This window comes from Colobus angolensis, unplaced genomic scaffold, assembly GCF_000951035.1.
Source record: "Colobus angolensis palliatus isolate OR3802 unplaced genomic scaffold, Cang.pa_1.0 Scaffold299, whole genome shotgun sequence".
Classification (NCBI taxonomy): Eukaryota; Metazoa; Chordata; class Mammalia; order Primates; family Cercopithecidae; genus Colobus; species Colobus angolensis.
The window spans coordinates 3,157,341-3,183,757 of NW_012116254.1; the positions used below are offsets into that span (position 1 = coordinate 3,157,341).

The 26,417-nt window shown below is 44.7% G+C and overlaps 1 protein-coding gene across 5 annotated transcripts in view; it reads right to left on the reverse strand.

The window, feature by feature from the left end:
- LOXHD1 (lipoxygenase homology domains 1) overlaps nucleotides 1–26,417 on the reverse strand; it is a 185,779-nt gene that overhangs the window by 3,559 nt on the left and 155,803 nt on the right. For all 5 annotated transcript variants that reach the window (XM_011949344.1, XM_011949345.1, XM_011949348.1 and 2 more), the window contains 3 exons: nucleotides 10,131–10,301; nucleotides 4,398–4,530; nucleotides 2,994–3,152 (listed from right to left, as the gene is read on the reverse strand). In XM_011949344.1, coding sequence (XP_011804734.1) covers nucleotides 2,994–3,152; nucleotides 4,398–4,530; nucleotides 10,131–10,301 — 463 coding nt within the window. The remainder of the gene's footprint in view (nucleotides 1–2,993; nucleotides 3,153–4,397; nucleotides 4,531–10,130; nucleotides 10,302–26,417) is intronic.

The following is a 26,417-nucleotide window of genomic DNA, read 5'->3' on the forward strand; positions in this document are numbered from 1 at the left end:
CTGGTGTAGATATAAGGAAATGTTTTCTGATAGACATAATTATAGGATCACCAAAATGTGGGCCCTACAGACTTACACAAAGCTCTGGCTTTGGAAGGACACGCAGCGGGCTGCTCCTGCTAGAAAGGGGGGAAGGTGTCCAGCCAGAGTAAAGGCAAAAGCAGAGAAAAATGAGCAGAAAGAACTGATGCATATTCAAAACTATGTATAAGTGCACATCTGTGAACACTGTGTACCAGAAAAATGCCACAGAGAATGGGGTCACCAAAATGCTTATCATGGTGGCCACCTCTGATGGGCAGGGCTGTAGGGAATTTTTACTTTCTTTTACATATGTTTCTGTATTATTTGAATTTTTATGGTTGTGTATTAGATATGCTACTGGGATAAACAATAAAGGTGTTTTCAGTTAAAAAATAAAGGCCTTTTTGTATGACCTTTCACCCAAATCCTGAGGCTATTAGTGATGAATGAGAACTGGTCAGGAAGGTCAACAGCACACTGCAAAAGAGGGGTCAGAATGGAAATAGCTGGGAGATGGACATTTGGAGATACTGCGTATATGAGAGATTCAGATTAAATTCATTTGTAATTCATGGAACTCCAAATATGGCTAACGTGGTGGCAGGAAAGGAGTTGTGGATGTTACACACAGTGTTAAGCAAGTGGTTTTATAATACAGAATGTAGGTGCCTTCTAGAATGAGACCATGTGAATTGTCACCACAATTAAACATGCCTGCAAAGTCCCCCTTCTGGACGAAAGTGGTATTTCTGCAGGAAACAGGTTTTCATCCAGCAGAGACCACAGGCTTGAGAACTGCAGGCAGGCAGGGGTGAGCTAGGGCATGACTTCAGAGAGCTCCTAGGCTGACACCCCTGCCATCGTTCCTCTACCCTAGACCCTATAGAGCATCCAGCTCTCCTCCCAAAGGGCAGCGTGAAGCACAAGGAGGAGAAGGGTAACTGCTGGAGGCCACACAGTTGACCAGGAGACAGTGCTAGTATCCAGGGGCCTGGAACCCCTGCAACCCCTTCACTTCAGGAAGAGCCCCTTCCCCACAGATATCTCTTCCTCCCCCTCCAGCTCTGGTGACAGCCAACGACAGGCTGCATTCCTGAGGCTGGAGGGAAAGATGCTTCAATTAGGAGAGGTTTCTTCTTCCACAGGATGGAAAATTTTACAACTCGAAAAATTCTACAATTCCCGTGGGACGGGAAACTTATAGTTGGGCCTTTGCCTTCCTTTCCTCCTAAGACAGGAAGGTGCCAGGTGGTGCTGAGAACTCTCTCTTGGCCAACATTGTGGTATTAAGGGTAATGTGAGGGTGACTATTTTATTTTGTTTTGTTTATTTTGGGAGGTTTGCAGAGGAGCAGTATCAGCAGACACAATCCCTGTGAATGGGAGGTAGTACTGAGCCATGGAAAGGGCTTAGGCCTGGCCCTGACTTGCTCAGTGAGTCTTTCACTTTTCTGGGATAGTCTCCCAGCTGTCAAATTCTCATCAGTACTGGTCCTAGCAGGCACATAGAGCAACTCCTACAGGATTGATTGTACTTGAGCTGAGCTTTCTCTAAAAGAGCAGTAAATAATGCCATAGCTCAAGAGGGAAGTTGCTATGAACAGAGTTGTATCTCCCCAAATTTATACGTTGAAGCTGGAACCCCCAATGCAATGGTATTTGCAGATGGGGGACTTTGAGAGATAATTAGGTTTAGATAAGGTCATGAGGGTGGGGCTCTCATGATGGAATTAGTGCCCTTACATGAAGAGGAAGAGAAACCAGATCTCTCTCTCCACCACGTGAGGACACAGAGAGAAGACGGCCATATGCAGGCCAGAAAGACAGTCCTCCGAGAACCTCACCATGCTAGAACCCTGATCTCAGACTTCCAGCCTCCAAAGCTGTGAGAAATAGCTTTCTGTTGTTTAAGCTACCCACTGTCTGATATTTTGTTATGGCAGTCTGAGCAGAGGTCAGAACCTCTTCTGCCAAATTTCCAAGGACTTGCTTGGTTTGGGGGAGCCAAATCCAGGGAGCTGCAGGTTGGACGAATATGGCTTTGAGAAGCTTGGGCTCCTGAGGGCCAGAGCCCATAGCTGAGGGCTCTGCCTGGGTCCAGCCTGGCTACTGCTTCTGTGCAGACAGAGGTTACCTTTCCTTGTGCAGGGAAGGCTCTAGGGTGTGGTATGAGCAGGGCCAGCCCCAGGGAGAGATGCAGATGTGGGAGGGTCCATGGTGGTTCTGGCCCTGTGAGCTGTGTACTCAGCTTTCACTTACCCTTTGGCAAGCCTTGACCTTGGATTCCCCTTTCCACCCTACCCTGCCTCCTTCTCAGCACCTTTCCTGCCTTCCAGAGCCTCAGGGTTCTTTCTGGCTTCCAGTTTGGCTACCAAGGGGTTTTAATTAGACAAATTGATGACTGTGACTATGTTGCCCAGGTAACTAAGAACCTTAATCTTCCAGAAATGCCCGAGTCTCCAGAAGGCTCTGATGGGAGAATGCAAAGCTCCTTATCTGGGGTACTGTGAGGCAGATGGACCATTGAATTACCCTACCTTGTCTCTGGTCCCTACTCTGCCCACATGGATGGTGGGTTTTCACTATGACCGTGTAAACAGCAGTCTTCAAAGCTGTGTTTCTTTGTTATTTTAGATTGAGAGAAGGGGAAGGCAAGGGAAGTCTCTGCTCTCTGGCACTGCTTGACTTTCTCAGTGTTCTTCCAAGGAAGCATCCCTGGATTCAAAGACTAGATGCACCCAAGGTCATCTGGCCTACTCCCCTGCCCCTGACAGTAGATGCATAATCCAGATAGCTTCAGAACCCATACAGGTGTCTCTTCCCTTCCTGCCTTCTAGGCCTCCTGAATGGGGTAATCTTGACCTTGAAGAAGATACCTCCTCACACCCTGCTCTCTTGCCCACGTTCCAGCTCAGTCCCTGCCCCATGCTGAGGGAGTGGCACTTCCTTGGGGAAAGGCTCAGTACATACACATTGCCATACTCCATCTCCGTGATGGTGATGGTCTTGACATGCCAGACAAGCTCCCTCTTGGGGATGAACCGGTCTTCCCTGGCGAGGTGGCCCACGCAGAGGGAGGCAATGTCCCCCAAGTAGACGCTGTCAAACTCAAATGTGTCTGTGGTCCCCCTGCAGGAAACAAAGGTGTGGTCTTTGCCCACTGAAGCAGGTAAGCATTTGTTGGGGGCCTGCTGCATTCCAAGCACTGGGCCAGGAACAGGGATGGGATGGCAAGCAGGACCTCACGGCAGTCCTGGGGGCTTTGAGGGGTTCAGTTCAGTTTGGGGCCAAGACAATCACAATGAAAAAGCCCCACTAGCTGCCTGGCCCCAGCACCAAAGAATGGTGACATCGTTATGCAGGATGGAGATGGTGACAGTGGTGAGACTTGGAGAGCAGAGGGAGGAGGGGAAGGGAAGAGTCCCCTGAAACAGACATGTCTTAGCAAAGTCATGGGTGGGAATAGTGGGGTATGGAGGTAGAGATATTTCTGGGGGAATGCTAGCTTGGATGGAGTTTGGGTTCAGGGAGAGAAAAGCTAATGGAGAAGGTAGGAGTGCAGGCAGTCTGTGGGGGTCTGTAAGTGCCAGTCTAAGGAGTCCAGACTTCATCTTGATATGGAGATTTGAAGAAAAGGTTGTTATAAATGGAATGTCTGTGCCCCAGCTCCCCCAGATTTACATGTTGAAACCTATTCTCCAGTATGATGGTATTTGGAGGTGGGGCCTTTGAGAGGTGATGGGGTCATAAGAGCTGAGCCCTCATGAATGAGATTCATGCCCTTATAAAAGGGACCCCAGAGAGCTCCCTCCCCCTTCTGCCATGTGAGGACACAGTGAGAAGATGGCTGACTATGAACCAGGAGGCGGGCCCTCACCAGACACCAGATTTGCTGGTGCCTTGCTCCTGGACTCCCGGCCTCTAGAACTGTGAGAAATACATTTCTGTTATTTCTAAGCTACCAGTCTAATGGACTAAGAGAAAGATGTAGCAGAGTTAAGGGGGAGGTAGAGGCTGTCTCAGCAGTCCTGGAAGGAGTGAGGAGATGAAGTGGGCATCTGAGCAGTTCAGAAGTGGCTCTGATGGAAGGAGGTGTGGTCCTTGTCTCTGTAGACGTGAGGCAATGTTTGCAGTGAGTAGCACTGTCCAGCCACAGGGTAGGCTCCCATTAAATGCAGTCCCATGCTTTCCCTTTCACCATTGCCTATTTAGCCCCGGGGTGTTTGCACAGGATCAGCACACGGTAGGTGCTCAGTAAGTACTTGCTGGTTAGGCCCATTTGTGTACCTATGGCTCCCACCCAAGTGGGAGATTCTTGGGGTCCTCCCTTACCTACCCACCCCCCACCACTTCCCATGGGCCTCCCCCTCCTACTTCCTAAAGGCGCGCTGCCTAGAAGAATTTTCCACGAGAAACTCTTTGGATCGGTTCTTCCTGCCCTCCAGGATGAGCCAGACGTTCTCCCTGGTTTCGCCTCCGTTGCCCGTTTCTATGACGATCTCGTAGGCTGTAATGGAGGAGGTGGGGGAGGGTCAGCACAGGGGAGACAGTGCCCATCATCAGGGCGGGAGCAATAGGGCCACAGCCTCTGGTCCTTCATTTAGTCTTAGGCTACAGCCTGGGCGTGGGGGAGGCAGGTTAAAATCACCACGATTGAGACATTGTAGGTAGAACCTGCCCAGATTCTGGGGTTACAGTGAATGCTCTCATTTATTTATAGTAGCAACCTCTTTGCAGGCAAATATGGGAGCCACTGGGAATGCAGCAGGAGGTGGGGGTGAACACTCAGCTACAGGGCTGAGATGCAAAATGGAGATCGGTGCTGAGAAGGGAGAAGAAGGGGGGCCCAGTGCAAAAGCAAAGGGGAAAGACCCAGGCAGTCAAAGCACCCCGAAGACCCTTGCACTTGCTCCAGCAAGCAGTCTCGCTCATAGCTTGTCTCAGTGTCATTCCATCTCACCCTGCTGTTCCCTCAGTCGTGTCTGCACAGGCGTGCACTCCTCCAACACTGGTTAAGTAGGTGCTAAGTGCCAGGACTGGACTAGACCCTGGGTGACACTAGAATTCAATCTGTAGCCCCAGACACAAACACTGACTGTACCATGTAACAGAATGTGACGGACAACCCTGCAAAAAAGAGCCAAAGTACCGTGGGGTAAGAGGAAAACCTGGCGCCCCATTTCCTCTCCCACTTCATGTCCTGGTACTTTGTCTCTTTCTCACTCCAGCCACTCTGCCTCCTAGCTGCACCCAGAGAATTTAGGTGTGCTCCACCCTAGAGCTCTGCAATGCTATCCTGCCTGGAGTCCTTCCCTCTTTCCTTCTCCCTCCCCTACCCATAGCGGCTTGGCTCACTGGCTCACCTTCTCGTCCTTACTCAAAAGTCATGTCTCAGAGATGTGTATCTAACCACCCTAACTAAAATTGCAACCTGATCCCCCTAAGTCAAGATACTGAGGGTGTGTGGCACGTGATCCAGGCTCACTCCCCAGGGCCCAGGCCAGGGATGGAACTGGCACCCCGGAGGACACAGTAAGTATCTGGCTCAAGTGTCTCCAGACATAGACCCCTTGCTGCAGTACCTGAATGACTGACGGTCTGGGATTCTGGATCCAAAGGGGATCCAAAGGGGATCTCTGTTTCTGTGCCTTTCTCTCAGAGACATGATACAAATAAAGAATAGGAGAGATGGCCATGCCTGTGGCTCAGTGTAGCACCAATCCCAGCCCCATAGCCACCCTTTTGCAACTTTTCTCAAGGAGAAATCTCTGCTACCTGAAACAAGGAGAGTGAATCTAGGCAAAGAGACAGGCAGCCTCTGACGGAGGAAGAGATCCACAGAGAGTGCATCCTTTCTGCAGTAGGGAAGGGTTCTGCAGCCCAGGACAGATTCCAGCCCAGGAACCCAAAGCCATCCCAGCAAGGGAACCACATTGTTCAGTGGTTCAAACCACTGCCTTCTGCTTCCTCATGGGAGGCAATGGTTTGTTCTGCAAACAGGTACTGGTGAATTCAAAGGGAGATCCTGGGTGTGGTTAGGGAAATGGTTTGTCAGCATCAGCGAGGGAGGCAGGGAACACTGGGAACCTTCATATCACCGTGATGGACTCAAGTAGGAAGTGTGAGAGATGATGCGGGTGGGCTGTCCTACATGGATTGAAATGAATTCTTTCCAAATGGTCCTAAGGATAAGGTAGAGAAGGTTTGTAAGCAAGGACATTTAGGTAGATTAGAAACAAATGTTGCTAGTCGCATGGGTGGTCTTTTGAAAGGAAGTTTCAATCAGCATATTTTCACTTTGCTTTCTTTCCCAGATGAAGCGGCTTGATAAAAATGTAGAAGGCATGATTCTCAACTTTTTTCACAGGTTGCTGGGAAGGAGCAGATGAAACAGGATCAGGAGCTTGAACATTCAGGGCAGGTAGAAGTGATGAACCCCATCTAACAGAGATCTCCCGTGGGGCCAGCACACCCAAGGACAAGCCCCACTGGAGGAAGGCTCTTGGCAGTCATGCAAAGGAAGAAGCACATGGAAGTCACTAGCATAAAGGGGCCACCAGCAAAGCTACTGTGAGCTTAGGGGGCATGGGTCATAGTTTGAAAGGCAAGACAGGAGAGGAGCAAGCAGATCCCCCTTGAAATCTTGCCTTCATCCTGGGCATGGCATCTGCAGAGGGCAACGAATGAGCGATACAGGTTGTACTGAAAGGGGAAAGGGCAGGATGCAGGGAAGATTCAATGTCACATTGTTCAAGGAGCTGCAGAATAAACAGATGTTTAGTCTCGAGACAAGAACTACAGGGGCATGTAATGGCCATGGAGGAATGCTAGGAGCATAGTTGGGCTTCCGGTGGGCATTTGGATTTCACTGTCTCGTGTTTCAGGACCATTGGTTATGTTGGGGAGCTCCTACCATGTGGGTTGGATGGGGCTGAGAGTCCTGGACCTGGCCAATCAGAATCCTCCTCAGGGAGATGCTCTCTTCCCTTCCATGGAAGCTATTAAGCTGGAATGGTATGGGATTGGAGCTGCAAGCAGCCAACTTCCACAATGTACTAAAACAAATTTGACACATGGGAGGAAACAGAGCTGAGAGGAGAAGAAAGAGACATACTGAGATCACTGGAGCCTCTGGAGACAGCCAAGTCTCGGCTAGAGCCACCGAAGACTTCCAAGTTCTGGGAGCCAATATATTCCCTTTTGCTGGAGCCAGCTTAGGATTGGGTTTCAGGTACATACAACCAAGAGTCCTGACCACTCCTGAAACTTTCTGTTTGACTCCATTGGGACTACCAAAGGATGGATGCTTCAATAACATAAATATGAAGATGGATTTTCTAGCTGAACTGTCTGGTGAAGCAAGCAGTGAACGTTTCATCCCTGGGGAGCTGACCTACAAGCTGGACTGTATTTTGGCCGGAAATGTTGCAGGTAAGGCTGACTGGGCAACCTTAAAAGGCTTCGAGTGGGAGCATAGGGAGTGGGAGGGACTGCAGAGAGGAAGACATTGGCTCTGCCAGAGGATGTCCCAGAGAGAGATGTTTTTGTCCTTCCAGGTGTGTGTGTGTGTGTGTGTGTGTGTGTGTGTGCACGTGTGCATGTGTATACAAGCATGCATGTAAACACATGTGCATATGATCTTACTGTCCTGGCCTTTTTTCTGACCCTGGATCAATTACAATAGAATCTCTGGAAGTGGGATCCAGACGTTAGTAGTATTTAAAGATTGCCAATGGTTTTCAGCTTTGGCTGCACATTGGAACCATCTGCAGAGGCAGATGCTCGGAGAGGGCAAGGAGCAGCTTCTAGAATTGCCAACAAGAGTTGGGGATAAAGGTAGAGAACAGGAGGCTAAATGAGATGGAGCAATCAATTAATCTGGAGTACCAGCCAGGCCTAATAAGGACAAGACATCCTGGGGCGGTGCAGTGGGCCTTCGATGTGTCACTTAACTTTTCTGGGTTTTTGTTTGCCTTATCCATGATACAGAGGTGTGAATTTGCACCCCCTCTATTTCACGGGGTGGGAGTAGGATTGCAAAGATCTATTGAGAACATGGATGTGGAATGCTTTCATCCGCATAAAGCTCTGTTCAAGTACAAGAGAGTATTTGTCCTCACACACTGGGTGTCCAGAGATGCCTTGGGGTCAGTGATGTCAGCACGTAAGTGCCATGAGAGCAGAGTCTCTGTTTCATTGATTAGTGTGTCCCCAGAAGTCAGATTAGGGCCTGGCCCTTGTGGGTACTCAGTAAGAGTTTGTCACATGGTTAAATGAAGGTAGCTGAGGGTTGGCATGCTTGCCTCAAGCTGCATCCATGACTGCTTCCAAGGTGAACCTCCATCTGAGGACACAGGTGTGGCTGCCTGTCCCCTCATGGGCAGCCCAGATGGCATCACTTTGCTCTATGCAACCTCCCAGTAAAGAGGGATTGATTCAGGCCCTCTCCTGGCTATGCATCCTTGCCCTCTGGTCTCCAGCATGCACAAATCCTTCTGGAACCGACAGAAGGGTCACTTACCCTCTACAATCTCCCTGTCAACCCAAATCTCACAGATTTTAGCAGAGGTTTGGCAGGGAATTTGTGAAGGAGACTCAGTGATTATGCTCCAAGCCTTACAACTCTCTACTTTCCTGGACACCAATAGCCTGAGGAATCTCTATTGCTCATCATGGCACTTGTGTAAGGTGCGTAAGGTTTCCCTCGAACCAGATTGTGAGGCTGTAAGGACAAGTACTGTATTTTCTTCCATTCACTGAGCACCAATTGAGCACCTACTGATCCCCAAGGCCTGCAGAGCTGCAGAGGGCTACATACATGAGTGATGCTATCCCTAACCTGTGGGAGCTTTGGATGTATTGAGAGACTAATGCATGTGCAAAGGACAATACAAATAAACTAGAGGCCACAAAGCCATATGCATCATTAATAGCATCTAAAATAAAACTGGGCACCCAGTAACTTCTCAGGAGTGTAATTACACAAGTTGGGAGTCTACCTTCTGAATTAGGGCAGGAATTCTCATACAGGAATTCTGGATAAATGGGTGCTTGGCCCTTGTTTGAATACTCCCAGGGACATAGTGCTCACTACCTCTCAAGGCAGCTAATCTCATCATTGAGCAGTTTGGATGGCATGGTAGAGATGAGTGTGGGTCGGTGGCCTCCTTTCCATAGCCTACAGTGGTCCCCTGGAAGGGGCTGCCCAGCCAGGAACTACATTTCCCAAGTGCCCTTGCATCTGGTGGTACCACATGACTAGTTTGCACTAACAGGATGTGAGTTCTATTAGGGGAGTGTGCCTTCTCCATGCTCTTTTCCCATTTGCAAGAAATATGGAAGCCACACATTAGAAATGACTGAGATACAGATAGAAGGAGCTTGGGTCCCTAAATCACTCCATGGAAGACCTCCCACCAAACACACATACTGGACTGGGTATAAAAGGAGTGAAAAATGTTTTGTTGTGTGAAGGCACTGAGATTTAGGGGTTTGCCTCTTACTGAAGCTAGTGCTGCCTTAATAACTAAGATTGGAAAAATGCATTTCTCATATCAGGCTCTGCCTTTGGCAAGCCTCTTCCAATCTGTTGGGCCCAGACCCTGGCATCTGTGAGAGGCACATCTCCCTAGGCTTTGATGGCCATCCCCTCAGGATCAATTACTCTTCCCCTTTAAATATCCCCTGAGGAAGGGACAAAAGGAAAGCCGCTGCTGGAGATACTGGCTTCCCCTGCATTCTGTTTCTAGGAAGTGTTGATTAGGCAGCTGTTGCCACAGGCATCAGTTGGATGATGTCCATGTTATAAAAATAAACCAGAGAGGACTCCACACTAAACCACCCAGCTCAGCCTTCAGGTCAGGGTCAGCTTGTCCCCAGTGGGTTTTCCTGCTACCTAATTAGTCCCTGTGATTCTGAGCCATGAGCTGGCATCAATGTTTCTTAGCAGTTCCAGTTTCACCAAATAGCAGTTAGGATGTTTCCTCATGCATCTCTCCATATTATTCCCTGCATCGGGCATCTGACCCCCCTCCAGCTGGAACAGTGTCTTCTTATTCCAGCATCATTCCCTGCCTCCCTCCTGAGCCAATGCTCTCCCCCACATACTGGTCTCTTCCAGCTCATCATGGATCTTGTTGTTGGCACAGGCAAAGTCGCGGACCGTCTGCCCGTCACCCTCACTCTTGGAGAGCCAGCAGTCGCACTGGAAGTGGAATGTCTCGTCGCGGGAGTTGTCCTTCACATCAACATAGCTCAGATGCCAGCCAGGAAATACCCCTGTGGAAAAGACACCATGGGGACTGGAAGCTGGACGTGCCTTCCCTCCCCTTTCAGACTTCTACATCCCCACAACCCACTGGCTGTGTGGCCCTGAACAAGTTATCTGTCCCTTTGGGCCTTGATCTCCTTGTTGATAAAGTGAGGGGTTGGGTTAGGTGGTCTCGGAGGGTTCCTCCAGCACAGAGGATATAATTTTCTGCAAAGCCCTTAACTTGGGGTTCATGAACCCTAGAGGATCTGTGTATGGAACTTAAGCAGTCCATGACCCCAAGAAATTGTGCTGTAATTATACATGAACATTTTACCAGGGGGAGAGCTCATGGCTTTCATTAGATTCATAATTGAGATCTCTGACCCAAAATAGAATTTTCTGGAGCTCACTAAGATGAAGGATGACTTCTATTACTTCCTGACACCAGTATTTACCTAGTCCATGCCCATTATCTTTCCAGAATCAGTTTAGGTGTCAACTCCTCCAGGAAGCCTTCCCTGATGTCCCCTGATGACCCACTAGGCCTGCATCAGGTGTTCTCCATGCTCCTATAGACCCCTGCATCTGCCGTGGCCACATCCTGACCACCTTGTGTTGTCAGTATTTACATGTGTCTCATCCTCCAAGCCATGAGCTCTTGAAGGCAGTAAGTAGGTCTTACTTGTTTTCGTTTCTCTCATGCCTAGTGTAATGACTGGCAAGTAGCAGTTGCTCAATGAATGCTGAATGAATGAATGTGTCATGACTTGGCTAAGCTGTTCAACAATCGTAGAACAAATCCAAAGCTGCTATTTCTTTTGTGTAAGTTGCTAATATTGAACACATAGCTGCCCTTGTTAAAATTGGCAGGGCTTCCCTCGGAAGTGTGCCCACCATAGCACAGCTATCAAATATGAATTGATGTGCACTTGCCTGCACGGTGTAAATAGCATGCATGTGACAGCTGCATGCTCCTTATACCATGCACTGGTTCAGTTACTCTCTTCTCTTCAAAGTCCTTGAGAACCCTTAGAACCAAAGGACCCTATGCAGGAGGAAATCCCCGTGGTTTGGCAGGTTACTTGCTGCTCATTCTATGTCCACAAGGAAACTCCAAGGGTCTTAAAGCACAAAGAGGCACAAAAAGATAGACGACACTTGCAGTCACCCAAATCACAGGGGACACATGTTAAGGCTCAGCAGGGAATACACATTGGTGGTCCTAGTATAGCATCATTCCAGATTGAAAAAGTACTTATGTTTTGTAAACACAGGTCTTCACTGAAGTGGAAAACAGCACCAATAGAGTTAAGCTAAATTTTAAAACACTTCTGTTGTGTTAAACAGTGGTCAGGGCCGGGTGCAGTGGCTCAAGCCTGTAATCCCAGCACTTTCGGAGGCCGAGACGGGCGGATCATGAGGTCAGGAGATCGAGACCATCCTGGCGAACACGGTGAAACCCCATCTCTACTAAAAAATACAAAAGCTAGCCGGGCGTGGTGGCCGGCGCCTGTAGTCCCAGCTACTCGGGAGGCTGAGGCAGGAGAATGGCGTGAATCCGGAAGGCGGAGCTTGCAGTGAGCTGAGATCTGGCCACTGCACTCCAGCCTGGGCAAGAGAGCAAGACTCCATCTCAAAAAAAAAAAAAAAATTAAAATAAAAAACAGTGGTCATTTATTTATTTATTTATTTGATGGAGTTTTACCCTTGTTCCCCAGGCTGGAGTGCAATGGCATGATCTTGGCTCACCGCAACTTCCGCCTCCCAGGTTCAAGCAATTCTCCTGCCTCAGCCTCCCGAGTAGCTGGGATTACAGGCATGCACCACCACACCTGGCTAACCTTGTATTTTTATTAGGGACGAGGTTTCTCCATGTTGGTCAGGCTGGTCTCAAACTCCTGAACTCAGGTGATCCACCTACCTCAGCCTCCCAAAGTGCTGGGATTACAGGCATGAGCCACCGCACCCAGCAGTAAGTTATTTTAACAATAAATTTGTTTTTTAACTCAATTAATCCTTCAATTTTTCTACATTAGGGCCAATTCCACCTGTAAATTTGCAAAATGGCTGCTGAGATGCTTCCTGATAGTGTCATGAAGACGAGACCTTCTGCTTCCAGTGCAACTGCTAGCTTTCCAAGATTAAACTACTTAGCAAGCCTCAATGCATGCAGTCTGGAAATGAGGCAGAGAAGACCTGCTGAAGCAGTGCTCAAACACTTCTGGAGTGGAATATAGGAAGGAAGAGACAGGTAAAGAAGAAGGCAGAGAAAAAGGTGGTAAGTTGTTGATTCTATTGGAAGGTGTCCAGGTGAAAAGTTTTTGTCCTCCTCCCACCGTTCATCCTCACTGTGTGTGTGTGTGTGTGTGTGACAGAAGACACACACACACACAGATTCTACTATCCAGCTCTTACACAGTTTGATTGCTACAGACCTCTGGAGTGGGACCTAGGCATCAGTAGTCATTAAGGCTCTCCGGGTGATTCCAATGTGTAACTAAGACTGAGAACCTGGGCCTGTATCACAATCACCTGGAGGGTTTGTTAAACTATAGATTATTGAGCCCTACTCCCAGAGTTTCTGATTCAGTAGGTTTGTGGTGGGGTTTAAGAATGCCCATCTCTAACTAGCTCCCAGGTGAGGTCAATGCTGCTGGTCCTAGAGGGACACCTTGAGAACTACTGATTCAATGTATCAGGACCAGAGTCAGGGAGGTCTTTCTACAGAATCGTGGCAATAGGAAATCAATGGGAAGTTTGAACATGTGATTGCATGTGTAAGTGTGTGCATGAGTATGCTAGTGGAGGAGGATGGCATTACCTGGAGACGTGGGCCATCACGAGATTGTTTCTGTTGCTGGAGTGCACCATTTGTTGTGCTCTATACCCCACATGGTTTTCACTACCCAATTACACTTCCTGGGCTCCAGCCAGAATGGTGACAGAGAAAATCAGTGAGCTAAGGGGAAGGGTGGATTCTAGGATGGCTTTACCTTTATCCACATATAATTCATTGCCCCCACTGCATGGATGAAGACAACCAGAGTAGGAGCCTGTCTGGCCTGGGTTGCCCTGGTGCTCAGTGGCAGGCTGCCTCTCTTCCCACTGTGGCCCCCTTTCCCCGTCCTCTCAAAAATTGGCATTGTCTGACCCCATCCACAATTTTCAAATTAGAATTCTTCAGAGAAACTCCTTCCATGAGCTTTGTGCTTGCTGCTCACTTAATCGCCTTGTTTTGGAAATTTTGGGTGTGATTGACAGGGATCTTGCCATGACTTTCTCCCACTAAGAACCTATCAAACATGCAACTGGGAACAGGTGGCTCTGGCAGGCTGATGTCATATGTCTGGTTTTTGCTCGTGATGACAGCAGGATAGTAGATGGGTAGATGGATTCACAGGTACAGCAATGGCTAACTGAGTGTCCAGCTCTAGCCACATGGTGAATATCCTACCTGGCCTTAGCGGACGTATTAGTCTGTTCTCATGCTGCTGTGAAGAAATACCCGAGACTGGGTAATTTATAAAGAAAAGAGGTTTAATTGACTCATGGTTCTGCGTGGTGGGGGAGGCCTCAGGAAACTTACAATTATGGCAGAAGGCAACTCTTCACAGGGTGGCAGGAAAGAGAATGATGGCCGAGCAAAGGGGGAAGCCCCTAATGAAACCATCAGATCTTGTGAGAACTCACTATCGCAAGAACTGCATGGTGGAAACCACACCCACAATTCAATTATCTCCACCTGGTCCTGCCTTTGACACCTGGAGATTATTACAATTTGAGGTGAGATTTGGATGGGGACACAGAGCCAAGCCATGTCAGTGGACCAAGAAGGAACCATCTGAAATGGACAAATAATCCGTTGCTTTACAAAGTCTTCTTTTTTGGGGTTCTACTTTATTTTTTTACACAAAAGTAACAAACATTCCACACTATTTGACACCTTTTACTCACAAACTATATCAAAATATAAATACTGACATTCTTTTTCATAGTTGCCTGGTATTTCATTGAATGTACATGCCACCAAATTATTTATCTTGTCCTTGTTGATGGTTAATTAGTTGGTATCCAGACTTGTACTTCTACACACAATGCTATAATTAATATCTTTCCACACGCATTATAGTCATCTTTTAAAATGATAAATCAGATTTTTTCACTTCTCCATATAAAACCCCCCAATGGCTTCTCATCACTGTCAGAACAAAATGCAAACTGCTCACCAAGGACTATTAGCATTGACATGATCTGGTCCTTTTCCACTCCTCTGATTTTATTTCATAGTACTCACAACTTCACTTACTCTGTTCCACCTATACTGGCCTCCTTTTTATCCCTTGATATGTGAAGCCCTCTCTTTTCTTAGAAACTTTGCATCTACCATTCGGTCTGTTTGGAACTATATTCCCCAGGCTCTGAATGTCAACACCATCTCATCACTGAGGTGTCAGATCAAATATTCTGTCTTTGAGAAAGACTTTGTTAACAACCCTATTTGCAGAAGCTTCCTAATCCCCAATTACTTGCTGTCAATCATGACATGCCCACTTCACAATCTGAAATAAGTTTGTTTTTGTTTTCTCATATATTGTATAGTTTGTCTTCTTCCACTAGGTTGTAAGCCCCTTGAGAACAGGATCCTTTTGTAACCTGTCCATCTCTATGTTTCAATGCCTAGAACAGTGCTTGGTATATTATTAAATAAGTGTTTATTGCATGCATGGGTGTGCACTATTATTGAATAGGGAAGAATGGCTCTAATGGTGAAGTTTTAAGAGTGGATGGGAAAAAGAATTCAAAGCCCTAGCAGTGAGTGGTGGCTGGCCTGTTCTAGTAGAATTGATGATTTTATCTCACATTTTTCAAAGTTTTCTTTAAGAAAAAGGCCTAGAAACTCTGAACCAGTGTGAGGTCCCAATCTTTTCAGGCAAGAGATGGCAGTCTCTGGATGGGAGCGAGACTGGCAGCTGCTCCCTAGAGTTCATCATGCCATCTCCTGCCTGTGGTTTCCCAGTGGCTTTCCACATCTGATGGAACAAAAGGGCCCAACTCTGTGTTTACATATTTAGGGCCTTCTTCAGCCTGACTCCAATCACCTCATCTCTCACCTCAATAAGGAAGAGCCCTTTTACAAATCCCTTATTGCAGTGAGATGGATTTAAGCATCCCTTTGGCATTTCCTCTCTTCTCATTATGGCACCCAGCTTTCCCTTGCTTTAAATACCCGCCTATTGTCCTCTGGAAAATTGAGGCCTCATTTCCTCTGCAAGGTCCTCCAAAATCCCCGGGCTGTCAGTATTTTTTGCTTGTCCATTCTCTTGGCCATGAGCACAGACGTCTTGAGAAATCTCTGCTATTCAGGTCATGACTATGCCCTAACTTTTGTGGCTGGCTTTATGTGTATGCCTGACTTCTCTAGTGAGATTTTAGGGGAGGAGAATCATATCTTAGGAGCTCTTAATTGTATCACAGTGGTATGGACTTAGCATTCAATAAACATAGAATTGACCAATGATTTTTACTTTCTAAAGTGAACTGTCAATTCTTTGCTCCAGCACAAACCACTAAAAATTCTTCTCAGGTAGGAAGATAATTTTCTTCACCAAGCAACTCCATTCTTGAAAATAATCTTTGGCAAGCTAAGGATTCATCTAGGCAACTCACATTTCTTTAGTAAGATCAATAAATGGTGTGAAGTAAGATATGGAACCATCACAGAGCCCTAGCTGTGTATGAATATGAGAATCTAGCTATTATTTTTCCACAAATACTGTTTCACATATATTATCTAAGAGGTCATCCAGAGCAACACTCTGGAATCTGGCAGATCAGGTTTTAGTCTCAGCATATACACCGAACTGAACACATTATAATATCCCCATGCCTCAGTATCCTTACTTGTACAATGTGGGGATTGAAATAGATGACTTCTGAGGTTCTTTATATTAGGCTGGTACAAAAGTCACTGTGGTTTTGGCAAAAACTGCAATTACTTTTGCACCAACCTAATATTTCTATGAATTTATATTTTTCAAAAGAAAACACATAAATTCTTTCTTTCCTCAGAGCCTTAATTTAACCAAAGAAGGCATGAAGAACAAGATAATTTAGAAAATAAATACTCTGGTTATAATTTGTTCAGTATTATAAAAGCTATGTGGGTAATTGGAATTATGGAGAATTAATCACTTGTCTTGATTTTCCTCTATGAACTATATTTTATTGTAATCAAATAGCCTGAGAGACTTTTTTAACAGAAAAATTCTAGCTACTAAATGAATAAGAAATGAAAGAATTAGAAAATCGCCATTTGTAACCCTAATTGATCATCACTGGGTGAGTCCATTAGATGAAGAGTTATGAGGAAACTTTATAGTGGAGTAGTCAGGCTGGCAGTCCCTATATCCACTGTTCGATGTTAGCACCAATAATAATTGGACTTCTGTGTACTTCATATTACATCAATAAATTGTATTTCCTCAATACATTGTATTCCTCACAAACTTACTCAGTATACAGTACTGAGGAAATTTACTTATTTTCCATATATTCCATACACAATATTAAGAAAATTTATATATTACATAGTATTGGGAAAATTCTCCATGGAGTGGAAGTTGAACAATACAAATAAATCATTGTTAAGTATGATAATGGTGGTGTAATTTTGTAAGAAAATGTTCATTTTAAAAAGAGACCAGCCTGACCAACACGGTGAAACCCTGTCTCTACTAAAAATACAAAAATTAGCCAGGTGTGGTGGTGTGCACCTGTAATTCCAGCTACTCAGGAGGCTAAGGCAGGAGAATTGCTTGAACCCAGGAGGCAGAGGTTGCAGTGAGCCAAGATGGTGCCACTGCACTCCAGCCTAGGTGACAGAGTGAGACTCCATAAATAAATAAATAATAAATAAATAAACACACACTATGTTTGGGCTGACATGACATGAAGTTTAGGATTTGATTTTATATCCCCCAGCAACCAAAAAAAATAAAAAGGTATGAAAAATGAAGCTGATGTGACAAATTTCAATAGTTCAAATATGATAGTTCAATAATCAATAGATTCAATTATGAATCAATAATTCATAATTCTTGAACTTGGGTGATGGCTATGTGGAAGTTTATTACACTATTCCATTCATTTTTGTGCATGTTTAAAATTTTTCACTAAAAAAGAACTATTGAATAGACAAAAAAGGTTGAAAGGTAGATTCAGAGAAAGAGAAGATTGCTATGCTTTAAGTTAACTAAGCATTTGTCATCTGATTTATATGGTATTTGTTCAGAAATCCCCATCTTTATTGTAGAAGACTCTCAAACAAAATATATTTTTCCTCATAAATGTCTATGCAAGGAAAGTGTAAGGTATCTGGAAAAAAATTTTAAATAAACATAAAAAGTGTGACATAGAGAGAGGCTAAGGACATGTTTAGCCATCTTAGCTTGTATTAACATTTAAACTTCCATCCCTGGAGGAGAAAGTTACCATTAAAAGGAAGTTGGACACAAAACCTGTCTGTCCTCTCTGTCCCTCTCCTAAACCTAGTATTTCAACCACATGGGCTCAATAAGGATACAGAAAGGCCAGTCACTGTGGCTCATGCCTGTAATCCCAGCACTTTGGGAGGCTGAGGCGGGTGGATCACTTGAGGTCAGGAGTTTGAGACCAGCCTGGCCAAAATGATGAAGCCCTGCCTCTACTAAAAATACAAAAATTAGCTGGGTATGGTGGCACACGCCTGTAATCCCAGCTACTCGGGAGACTGAGACAGAAGAATCACTTGAACCTGGGAGGTGGAGGTTGCAGTGAGCAGAGATGGCCCCACTGCACTCCAGCCTGGGCGACAGAGTGAGACTCCGTCTCAAAAATAAAGTAAAAAAATGAGGATGCAGAAATATTCCTTTTCTTGATGAGCCTGAAGACCTACCAGTGATATTATCCTGGTTTCAGACCCAATGTCTGTTGAAGGGGAGGAGGGCCACTTCTTTGCCTACAAGGAGAAGAGGATCACATCAACCACTCAGGATTTCTTTAAATCCAAGAGCCATTATGGGTCCAAGGCAATCAAATAGTCTTTTGCTATTCAAAGTGGTGGTGGGGTGGGGTGTCAAACTCTTTGGAAAGGCTGGCATCTGAGTAACAACAGTAACTAGTCACAAGGTTGGAGTGGTTTAGAACTGTCCACGGTGCTGAACCCGCCTCTTTCAGATTTTGACCGTGACGAGTTGGAAGGAATTGGCTGATTGGAGTCACGTTTCTGCATGGTAGAAAAATGCATCAAGAAAACTGAGAAAGTCTGGATATGTGTGCAATTAGTGTCTGGGAGGAGGGGCAGCTGGCACTGGAGGACTTAGTCATGAGTCTGAGTTTCATGGCCAGGACTCAGCTTTTTTAAAAAGCACTAAGGCAAAAGGAACACTGATTCTGGGGAAAACTGAGTTCCCTATAACTGAAGCATGAAAAGACACGGAAGGGTCTGAAAGAGAAGTATAAGTATAATTAAATTATACAAAAATATATTAAGTCCTTATTATATTATAGGCAATGTGATAGGCATTAGGGAAAGAACATGAACAAGACAATGGTACCTGTGGAGCGAACGCTCAAGTAAAAGAAACAGAATACACATGTAGTTACAGATATGTCGACTGTTCTGGGAGTGGGCTCAAGCAAGTCAGGGCAATAGGAAGAACTTTCAGTAAGGAAGTGAGGACATAAGAGAGCTTCTAAACCACAGACAGGCAGATATAATCATGGCAGAATGCACGGTGGGAGTTAGGTCACAAGGCAGAGGTCTCTGTGGCTGGAATTAAATGACAATTGCAGAGTGGGATCAGAAAATAATCTACAATGCCTTTCAGGTCTGGGTTTCCTCTCTTTTTCATGTCTAGGGGAATAATTGGTTTCTGTGCCCCAGTTATTACCAAACTAATTTCAGGGCTGTGGAGACACCAGTTGTAAAAGTTAGGAGCAATGATCTTGCTAAACAGATCACTACTTGACACCAACTTTAGTGTTAGGACTCTGGGCCACCTAGCCTTGCTATGCCTTAAGCTACTGCAGTTAAACCCTGCTGACTCTAGGCTCTCAGATGGGACTGCACTCTGATTTGGTGAGTTTTATCTTGGTCCAGTGGCCTTGAACATTTTCCACCCAGTAGCAAATCGTGAGGCAGATTGTTCATATTGAGACCCTAGGAAAGTCTTTATTCTTCCCCAGAAGGTTCTTACCTACCATATTATTTTCCTAGGCCATCAAAAAAATTACCACAAGCTTGGTAGCTTAAAATAACAGAAATTTATTCTTTCAGAGTTCTGGAGCCCAGAAGTCTGAAGTCAAGGTGTCAGCAGGTCAATTCTCTCTCTGAATGCTCTAGAGAAGAATCCTTCCTTGTGTCTTCCTAGCTTTGGTGGCTCCCAGCAATCCTTGGTGTTCCTCAGATTGTCACTGCTATCTCCAGCTCCAATGTCTGCCTCCATCTTCACATGCTCTTGTTTCGGCATCTTTCCATGTTCTCTCATCTTTTTATAAAGACACAAGTCATCATTGATTTAAGGCCCATTCTAAATCCATGGTGATCTCATCTCAAGATTCTTAATTAAGTCTATCTGCAAAGATCGTATTTCCAAATATTATCACATTCTGAGGTTCTTGGTGAAGAAGAAATTGGTGGGTGGGGAACACTATTTCACCCATAACACCTACCCTTGGATAATTACAAATGCTTTAACAAGTGTGTCTGATATAATTGCTGCATCTAGAAACCCCTCAATCACCTACAGGGGAGAAAGATATCTACGTGGAAGTCTAGAAAAGGACAGAATTCTGGAGCCATCTATTTAGGATTCAGAAACTGCTACAAACTGATGTTCAACATCAATTTATTTATTTAGTCACATAATTGTTAAATACCTACTAGATGCCAGGCTTTCAGCATACAAATGTGAATCAAAGTTGCTACCCTTGAGAGACTCAAAAGTCTGCCAGTTATGACTGGCAAGAAAATTACAATTCAACATTGTGAGTGCTAGATAAAGAGGTATGAGCAGAGAAGTTTAGGAGCACAGGGTAGGGAGCATCTAACTTCATTTGGGATAATCAGGGAGCTTCATGGAGAAGGTGATATTAATCTGGATTTTGAAGGATGCATAAGAATTTAGCAGGGGAAGGGAATTGCAGGTGCAAAGTTATCTCTTAGGTATCTGTGAATGTCTGTTAGCTTGGGCAAAAGATGTAAGTTACTTCATGCAAGGTGAAATTTAAATAAGGGCTGGAATGAAAGTTTAGAGATCTAGGAAAAAGGAAGAGAGAAAATAACAAAGAAAACCTTTTGAATGAAAATAGCTAATCTTAGAGAGACCCTAGTTTTTGAAAGCTTGAATGTACCATGCCATTCTTTGGATGGGTCAGAATAGTCAGGAACAAAGACAATTCCACATTACAGAAAGGACCAGAGAGCAGAGAGAGTGAGGCTAGGTGAAAAAGATTTCCTGTCTTTGTGTGTGTGTATGTGTGTGTGTGTGTGTGTGTGTGTGTGTCAGGGGGAGGAAGCAGTGAGGAGCATTTTTGTCTAATAAACATAAATCCACAAATTACAGAAAGCTGTTCATCACCCCTTCCTTTCTCCCTGTTACATACAGTGGCTTAAATATTTGGCTGTATAATGATATTTTTAAGCAAGGGATTCTAGAAATTTGCTAGGGAGAAATAAACATTTTAAATATTTTGAATTGCTTTGCTATTTGGAAGCAAATGAGGCCTCATGTTTCCTCTATTAAATTTATGCCCAGGAAACTATGGAGTAGGGAATTGACATACTGCATCTTGGGATTTCATGGCCAGTGAACAATTTTCAGCATTACAGAGTTCCCCAGACGTCAGTTTCTTCCCCAGGCACATCCCACTTTGGAAGTACAAAAGATGGAGGTAATTCCTTCTCCTCCTTTCTTCCTCCCCCTTCTCTTCCTTTTTTTTTTTCCATTGTCTCACCTCAAATGTTGAAATTCTTAGGAATCTGTTCTACACCACCCTTGCTTTCCTCAAGCTTCACTTTCTCCATAGACTCTCTTATTCACTCTTTATTGATGACTTCACTACTCTCTCTGCACTAACAACTTTTAGATTACTATCTCAGATCAGTCTCCCAACTAGCTTTCCTCCTGAGGTCCAGACCCCACTGTTACTGGACATCACCCCTTAGATGTCACTCAGGCCTTCAAATTAAACTCATCAAGATGAAGAAAGTTCTCCAGCATCCTCACCATTCTTGTTCAAGTCTTCTCAGGCAAACCTTTAACAAGTCCTCTGCCTTAAATATTTCTCAGATCTGTCTGCTTTTTCTCCATCCCCACTGCCATCATCGTATTGCAAGACATTCTCCCACCAATTTCCTAATCATCTTTTGAAGTTTATTTTCTTCTCCATCTAACCTATCTCCCACAGACACTAGAATGATCTTCTCTGAGTGATTCCTGTTCTTGAGATGCTTTGATGGCTTCTCAGTATAGTCAGGATAAAAACCCAATCCTTGATATGGCTTATAACATTATGCATGGCCTGGTTCCTATCTATATTGTAGCTCCCACCCCTATTCCCTATTTTGTAGTCATTCTGGATTTTTCTTTAGTTTCTGGCACATATCAAGATATTTTTTTCTATTTTAGGGCTTTTATATTTGCTATTCACTCTACCTCACATGTGTTCCTTCATTTTTAGCAAACACCACACTTCACCTAATAGCTCCTCCTATTCATTCCTGAGGTTTCAGCTTAAATATCCCATCTTCAGGGGGGTTTTCTCTGAGTCCTCAGACTAGCATCCTGTGGACCTCCATTTTAGAGGCACATCATTATTTAAATTAATTACTTGTTTAATACATGTAATTTTTGCTAGAAGGTCATCCTGATGACTGGAATCTTGTCTGCTGCTCCCTACTCTGTCCCTAGCACTGAACACAATGCCTGACAGTAAGTACTCAATAGATATATAGTTAATACTTATTATTCACACGTTCCATCTTTGTGGATTTGGCTATTTGCCAAAATTTATTTGTAACCCTAAATTAATACTCATGTGGTCATTTGTAGATATATGCAGAGTGGCAAAAAATTTTAGTTGCCATATGCACATGTTCTCAGCTGAGGCTGAACAAGGCAACACTGCCTTCTTGTTTCATCTTTTATGCCATAAACAATTGTACTGTTCATGGTCTATTTAGTGCCATGTTTTCACATTTTTGTGCTATTTATTAGTGAGTTTATTGTTTTAAAATGGCCCTCAAACATAGTGCTTGATACTCAAGCTGAAGTGCTATTTAGTGTTTCTAAATGCAAGAATGCTGTAGTGTGCCTTCCAGAGACGATACATGTTAGATAAGCTTCACTCAGGCATGAGTTATAGTGCTGTTGGTCATGAGTTCAATGTTAATGAATAAACAGTAAATACTAAGGTGTCTTTAAACAGAAACACGCATAAAACAAGGTTATCTATTGGTCAGTTGGTGAAAATGTTGTGATCAGAGGCTCACAGGAACCTAACCCTGTGCTTTCTGCAGGAGCAATGGTTCAATGTTTGCCTATTCAGAGTTCACAGCAACATTATAGGGCATAACTACTGTGAATAGTGAGAGCCAGCTGTAATTGGTTTGTTAACTGAAATAAATATTAAAACTGAGGGAACTGTTGGGCCTGCAAAGGACCTGGACTGCTCATTTTGTCTCTGGAGAGGACACATCAGGCAGGAGGATGAAAACAAGAAAGGGGGAAACTTGCATATCACTGAAGACAATCATTATTACTGACTCCTGAAATGTAATTACATGACTTTTTAAACCTTCTTCTCAAATATATGAGCCTTTACTTTCTTAGATGGTTTGGAAGGAAGGGTACAACATGCAGGCAGGAATGGCCGAAAGGACTCTGGAAGGTTCATCCTAAAGAAAGAGGCTGAGACAGAAGGTATGGCAGTAAAAGGGGAAGCCATCCAGGGAAGAAAGGGGTTAATCAGGTGGAGTTCAGATTTGGATAAGATGGAGTTGCAGGCAGGAAGCAGAGATGAGCTCTGATCTTGGATCCGCAACTCTCTACCTTTTATTGCTGTGAACTGGGGGTGGAATGCATGGTAATCTGGAGCATCTTGTCAAGCATCTGGATATTTGTAGCAGGCCAGGTTGAAAATAGTCACCAAGGGAAGACCCTGGATCAGCTTGTGGAGTCCAGAGTTGAGACAAGCCAGAGGAGTCAGAACCGTGGACAGCTCCTCTTGCCTCTGCCTGTGCCCCAAGACTGCTGAGTGATTTCTACAGGGTATGATCCTTAACACAGCATCCTCAGTCTTTCTGGCTATATTCTCCACTCTCACCCCTCATTAATAAAATGCCCATATTGTAAATGGCCCTGGCATGGAAAAGTGGGGTCATCATAGTCTACATGAAATTCTTCCTTCTCCAGTTTTCTGGGCTGACTGGGAAGATGTTAGGGAACCCCATGCTTCTGGTCTCATAGTGAGCCTTAGAGGAAGGGCTCAGGCTCCTGGGGGATACCACTTCTTCCTTCTCAGGGTTCTAATTCCTTTGGTGTCTCTGCTATTTCTGAGATAGGGGTTATGGCAGAACAGGATTAAAAGACCTGGTATTTCTCAGCTCTCTGGGGGGAGTCTCAATTAAACTAACATTTATTAAGTCCTCACTATGCTCCAGGTGCTGTTATAGGCAGTTTTGAAGATAGAGATGAATAAGGCATGATTCCTACCCTCAACGGCAATGACATCTTGCCAGTGTGTGCTGGTAACCAGACAGCGAGTTGGAAGCCCACAGACATAATGTGATTCTTTCTGATTAAGGCAGGGACATAGTTCTTGGGAACATACTTCCTAAACAATGGTTTAGCCACTTTAACAGGAGGGACTGTAGACAAGCAAGTTAGGGTAGACAGACCTTGTCCCTACCTTCCACACCCCCATGCTTGCCAACCTTACTAATCTGATCTGTCAAATCCCTCTAATTAGACCTGTGAAGATACACAGAATGTGGCTCAATGCTTTCACACTTGTCTTGACTTCATGATCACTGTTGAGTGTCATGGGAAGATCTCATCCTGATCTTGTGAAGTGTCTGGGGCAGGAGATGGTCCTAATGATTATGGCTACCATTATTCAACCAGACTTGGGAAACCTGCTGCTAGTCCTAAGACAATCAGAATGGATGATGAGAGGGAGGGAAAAAAACTCAGGGGTCTTTGCTTTGTTTGCATCTTGGGAAAGTGGAGAGGTGCATTAAGGATGTTTGAGCATGATTTGAAAGTATGCTTCTTTCCACAGACTCATAATGCCACTTGAATGATCAAGTGAGGAAGAAGAGTTCCCTTCCACTGCATGCTTTTCTGGACTAGACTACCTCGGATACACCCTGATACTGGGGGGTGTAGCAAACAGAGATAAAGAGGCTGCTTTTCATCACCTCATCCTCTTTTTGACCACCTGACACAGTGGCTGGTGAGGGTGCAGAATGGTGGCTGGCAAGATGGGCTGGCACACAGAACGGTGGATTAGAACAGGCATCAGAAGTCCTGGGTTTGGGTGATGGCTGTTTCCCTTCCTTGCTGTGTAGTTCCAAGTAAGACATTCAAACGTCACTGGGTCTCAATATTACTTGGTTGTTAAAAGAGGAGCAATAAAGTGCTTTTGCTGCAGTAATTCAAAAAGGTTTCTATTTGCTTATTTTTTATTTTTATTTTTATTTTTATTTTTTATTTTTGAGACAGGGCCTCACTGTTACCCAGGCTGGAGTGCAGCAATGCAATCACAGCTCACTGCAGCCTTGACCTCAAGTGATCCTCCCATCTCAGCCTCCTCAGTAGCTGGGACTACAGGCATGAGCCACCACACTTGGCTATTTTTTGCATTTTTGGTAGAGATGGAGTTTTGCCATGTTGCCCAGTCTCAAATTCCTGGGCTCAAGTGATCTGCCTACCTCAGCCTCCCAAAGTGCTGGGATAGCAGGTGTGAGCCACAGCACCTGGCCTCACAAACTATTTTTCAGGATCAAATGTTTGTATCTTTAATACCTAACAGAGTCCCAGGCATGTCATGAATACTTTAGATGTTCTGTATATAAATGACTGGTGGGATACACTGAAATTTGAAAACTGTGCAGTGCTGTGTAAGTATTTGTTATTTTATTGCTTTGAAAACTATCTTATTAATGCCTAGTCTGAGCTTATTCTGTGTTATGGAAAAAATTTTAACTGTTTAATCCATGTTAAAGTAAAATAGTTTAGCTCCTATAGAAGAGAGGTTGCAAACTGCTGAGCTGGGTTTCATCAGTGACCATGAGAGATAGGCTAGTCTTCAGCGGGGGTTTCGAAGAAGTGAGGAGCAACATAACATTCAGGACAGCTCTGGGCAGCCATTTGGGAGATCCAGCAAAGGCTAGAGAAGGCTTTGAGCAGATAGCTTTGCAGAGACATGTTTCTACAGAAGATGAAAGAGGTGAATGAAGAAAGTAGTATGCATCAAGGAGGTGGAATTTAATATTTAACAACTCTATTATAATTATACCAAATAGAACTTATAGGCCCAAAGCCAGAGAAAATAAAGAGTGGCTTACAGACAGCGAAATGATAACCAAAGAAATGTTAAGAACATGAATGTCATCACAGTTATAGAAATGACAAAGCATTCCTTAGGCACTGCATAGTTAAAAATAAATTTCTCACTTGGTTTATATCCTATTTCATAGTTTATGTTTATAAGTGAATTCAACTACTTTAGGATTACTATTATGAACAAGCATAATCCTTTTTCTATTTTTTTATTTTTATTTTTATTTTTTTGTTGAGACAGGGTCTCACTCTGTCATCCAGGCTGGAATGCAGTGGCACAATCATAGCTCACTGCAGCCTTGACCTCCTGGGCTCAGGCAATCCTCCCATCTCAGCCTCCCAAGTAGATGGGGCCACAGGTGCATGCCACCATGCCCAGCTATTTTTTAAAATAATTTGTAAAGATGGGATCTCACAATGTTGCTTAGGCTGGTCTCGAACTCCTGGGGCTCAAGCAATCCTCCAACCACAGCCTCCCAAAGTTCTGGGATTACAGGCATGAGCCACTGCACTCGGCACAAACATAATCGTTTATAG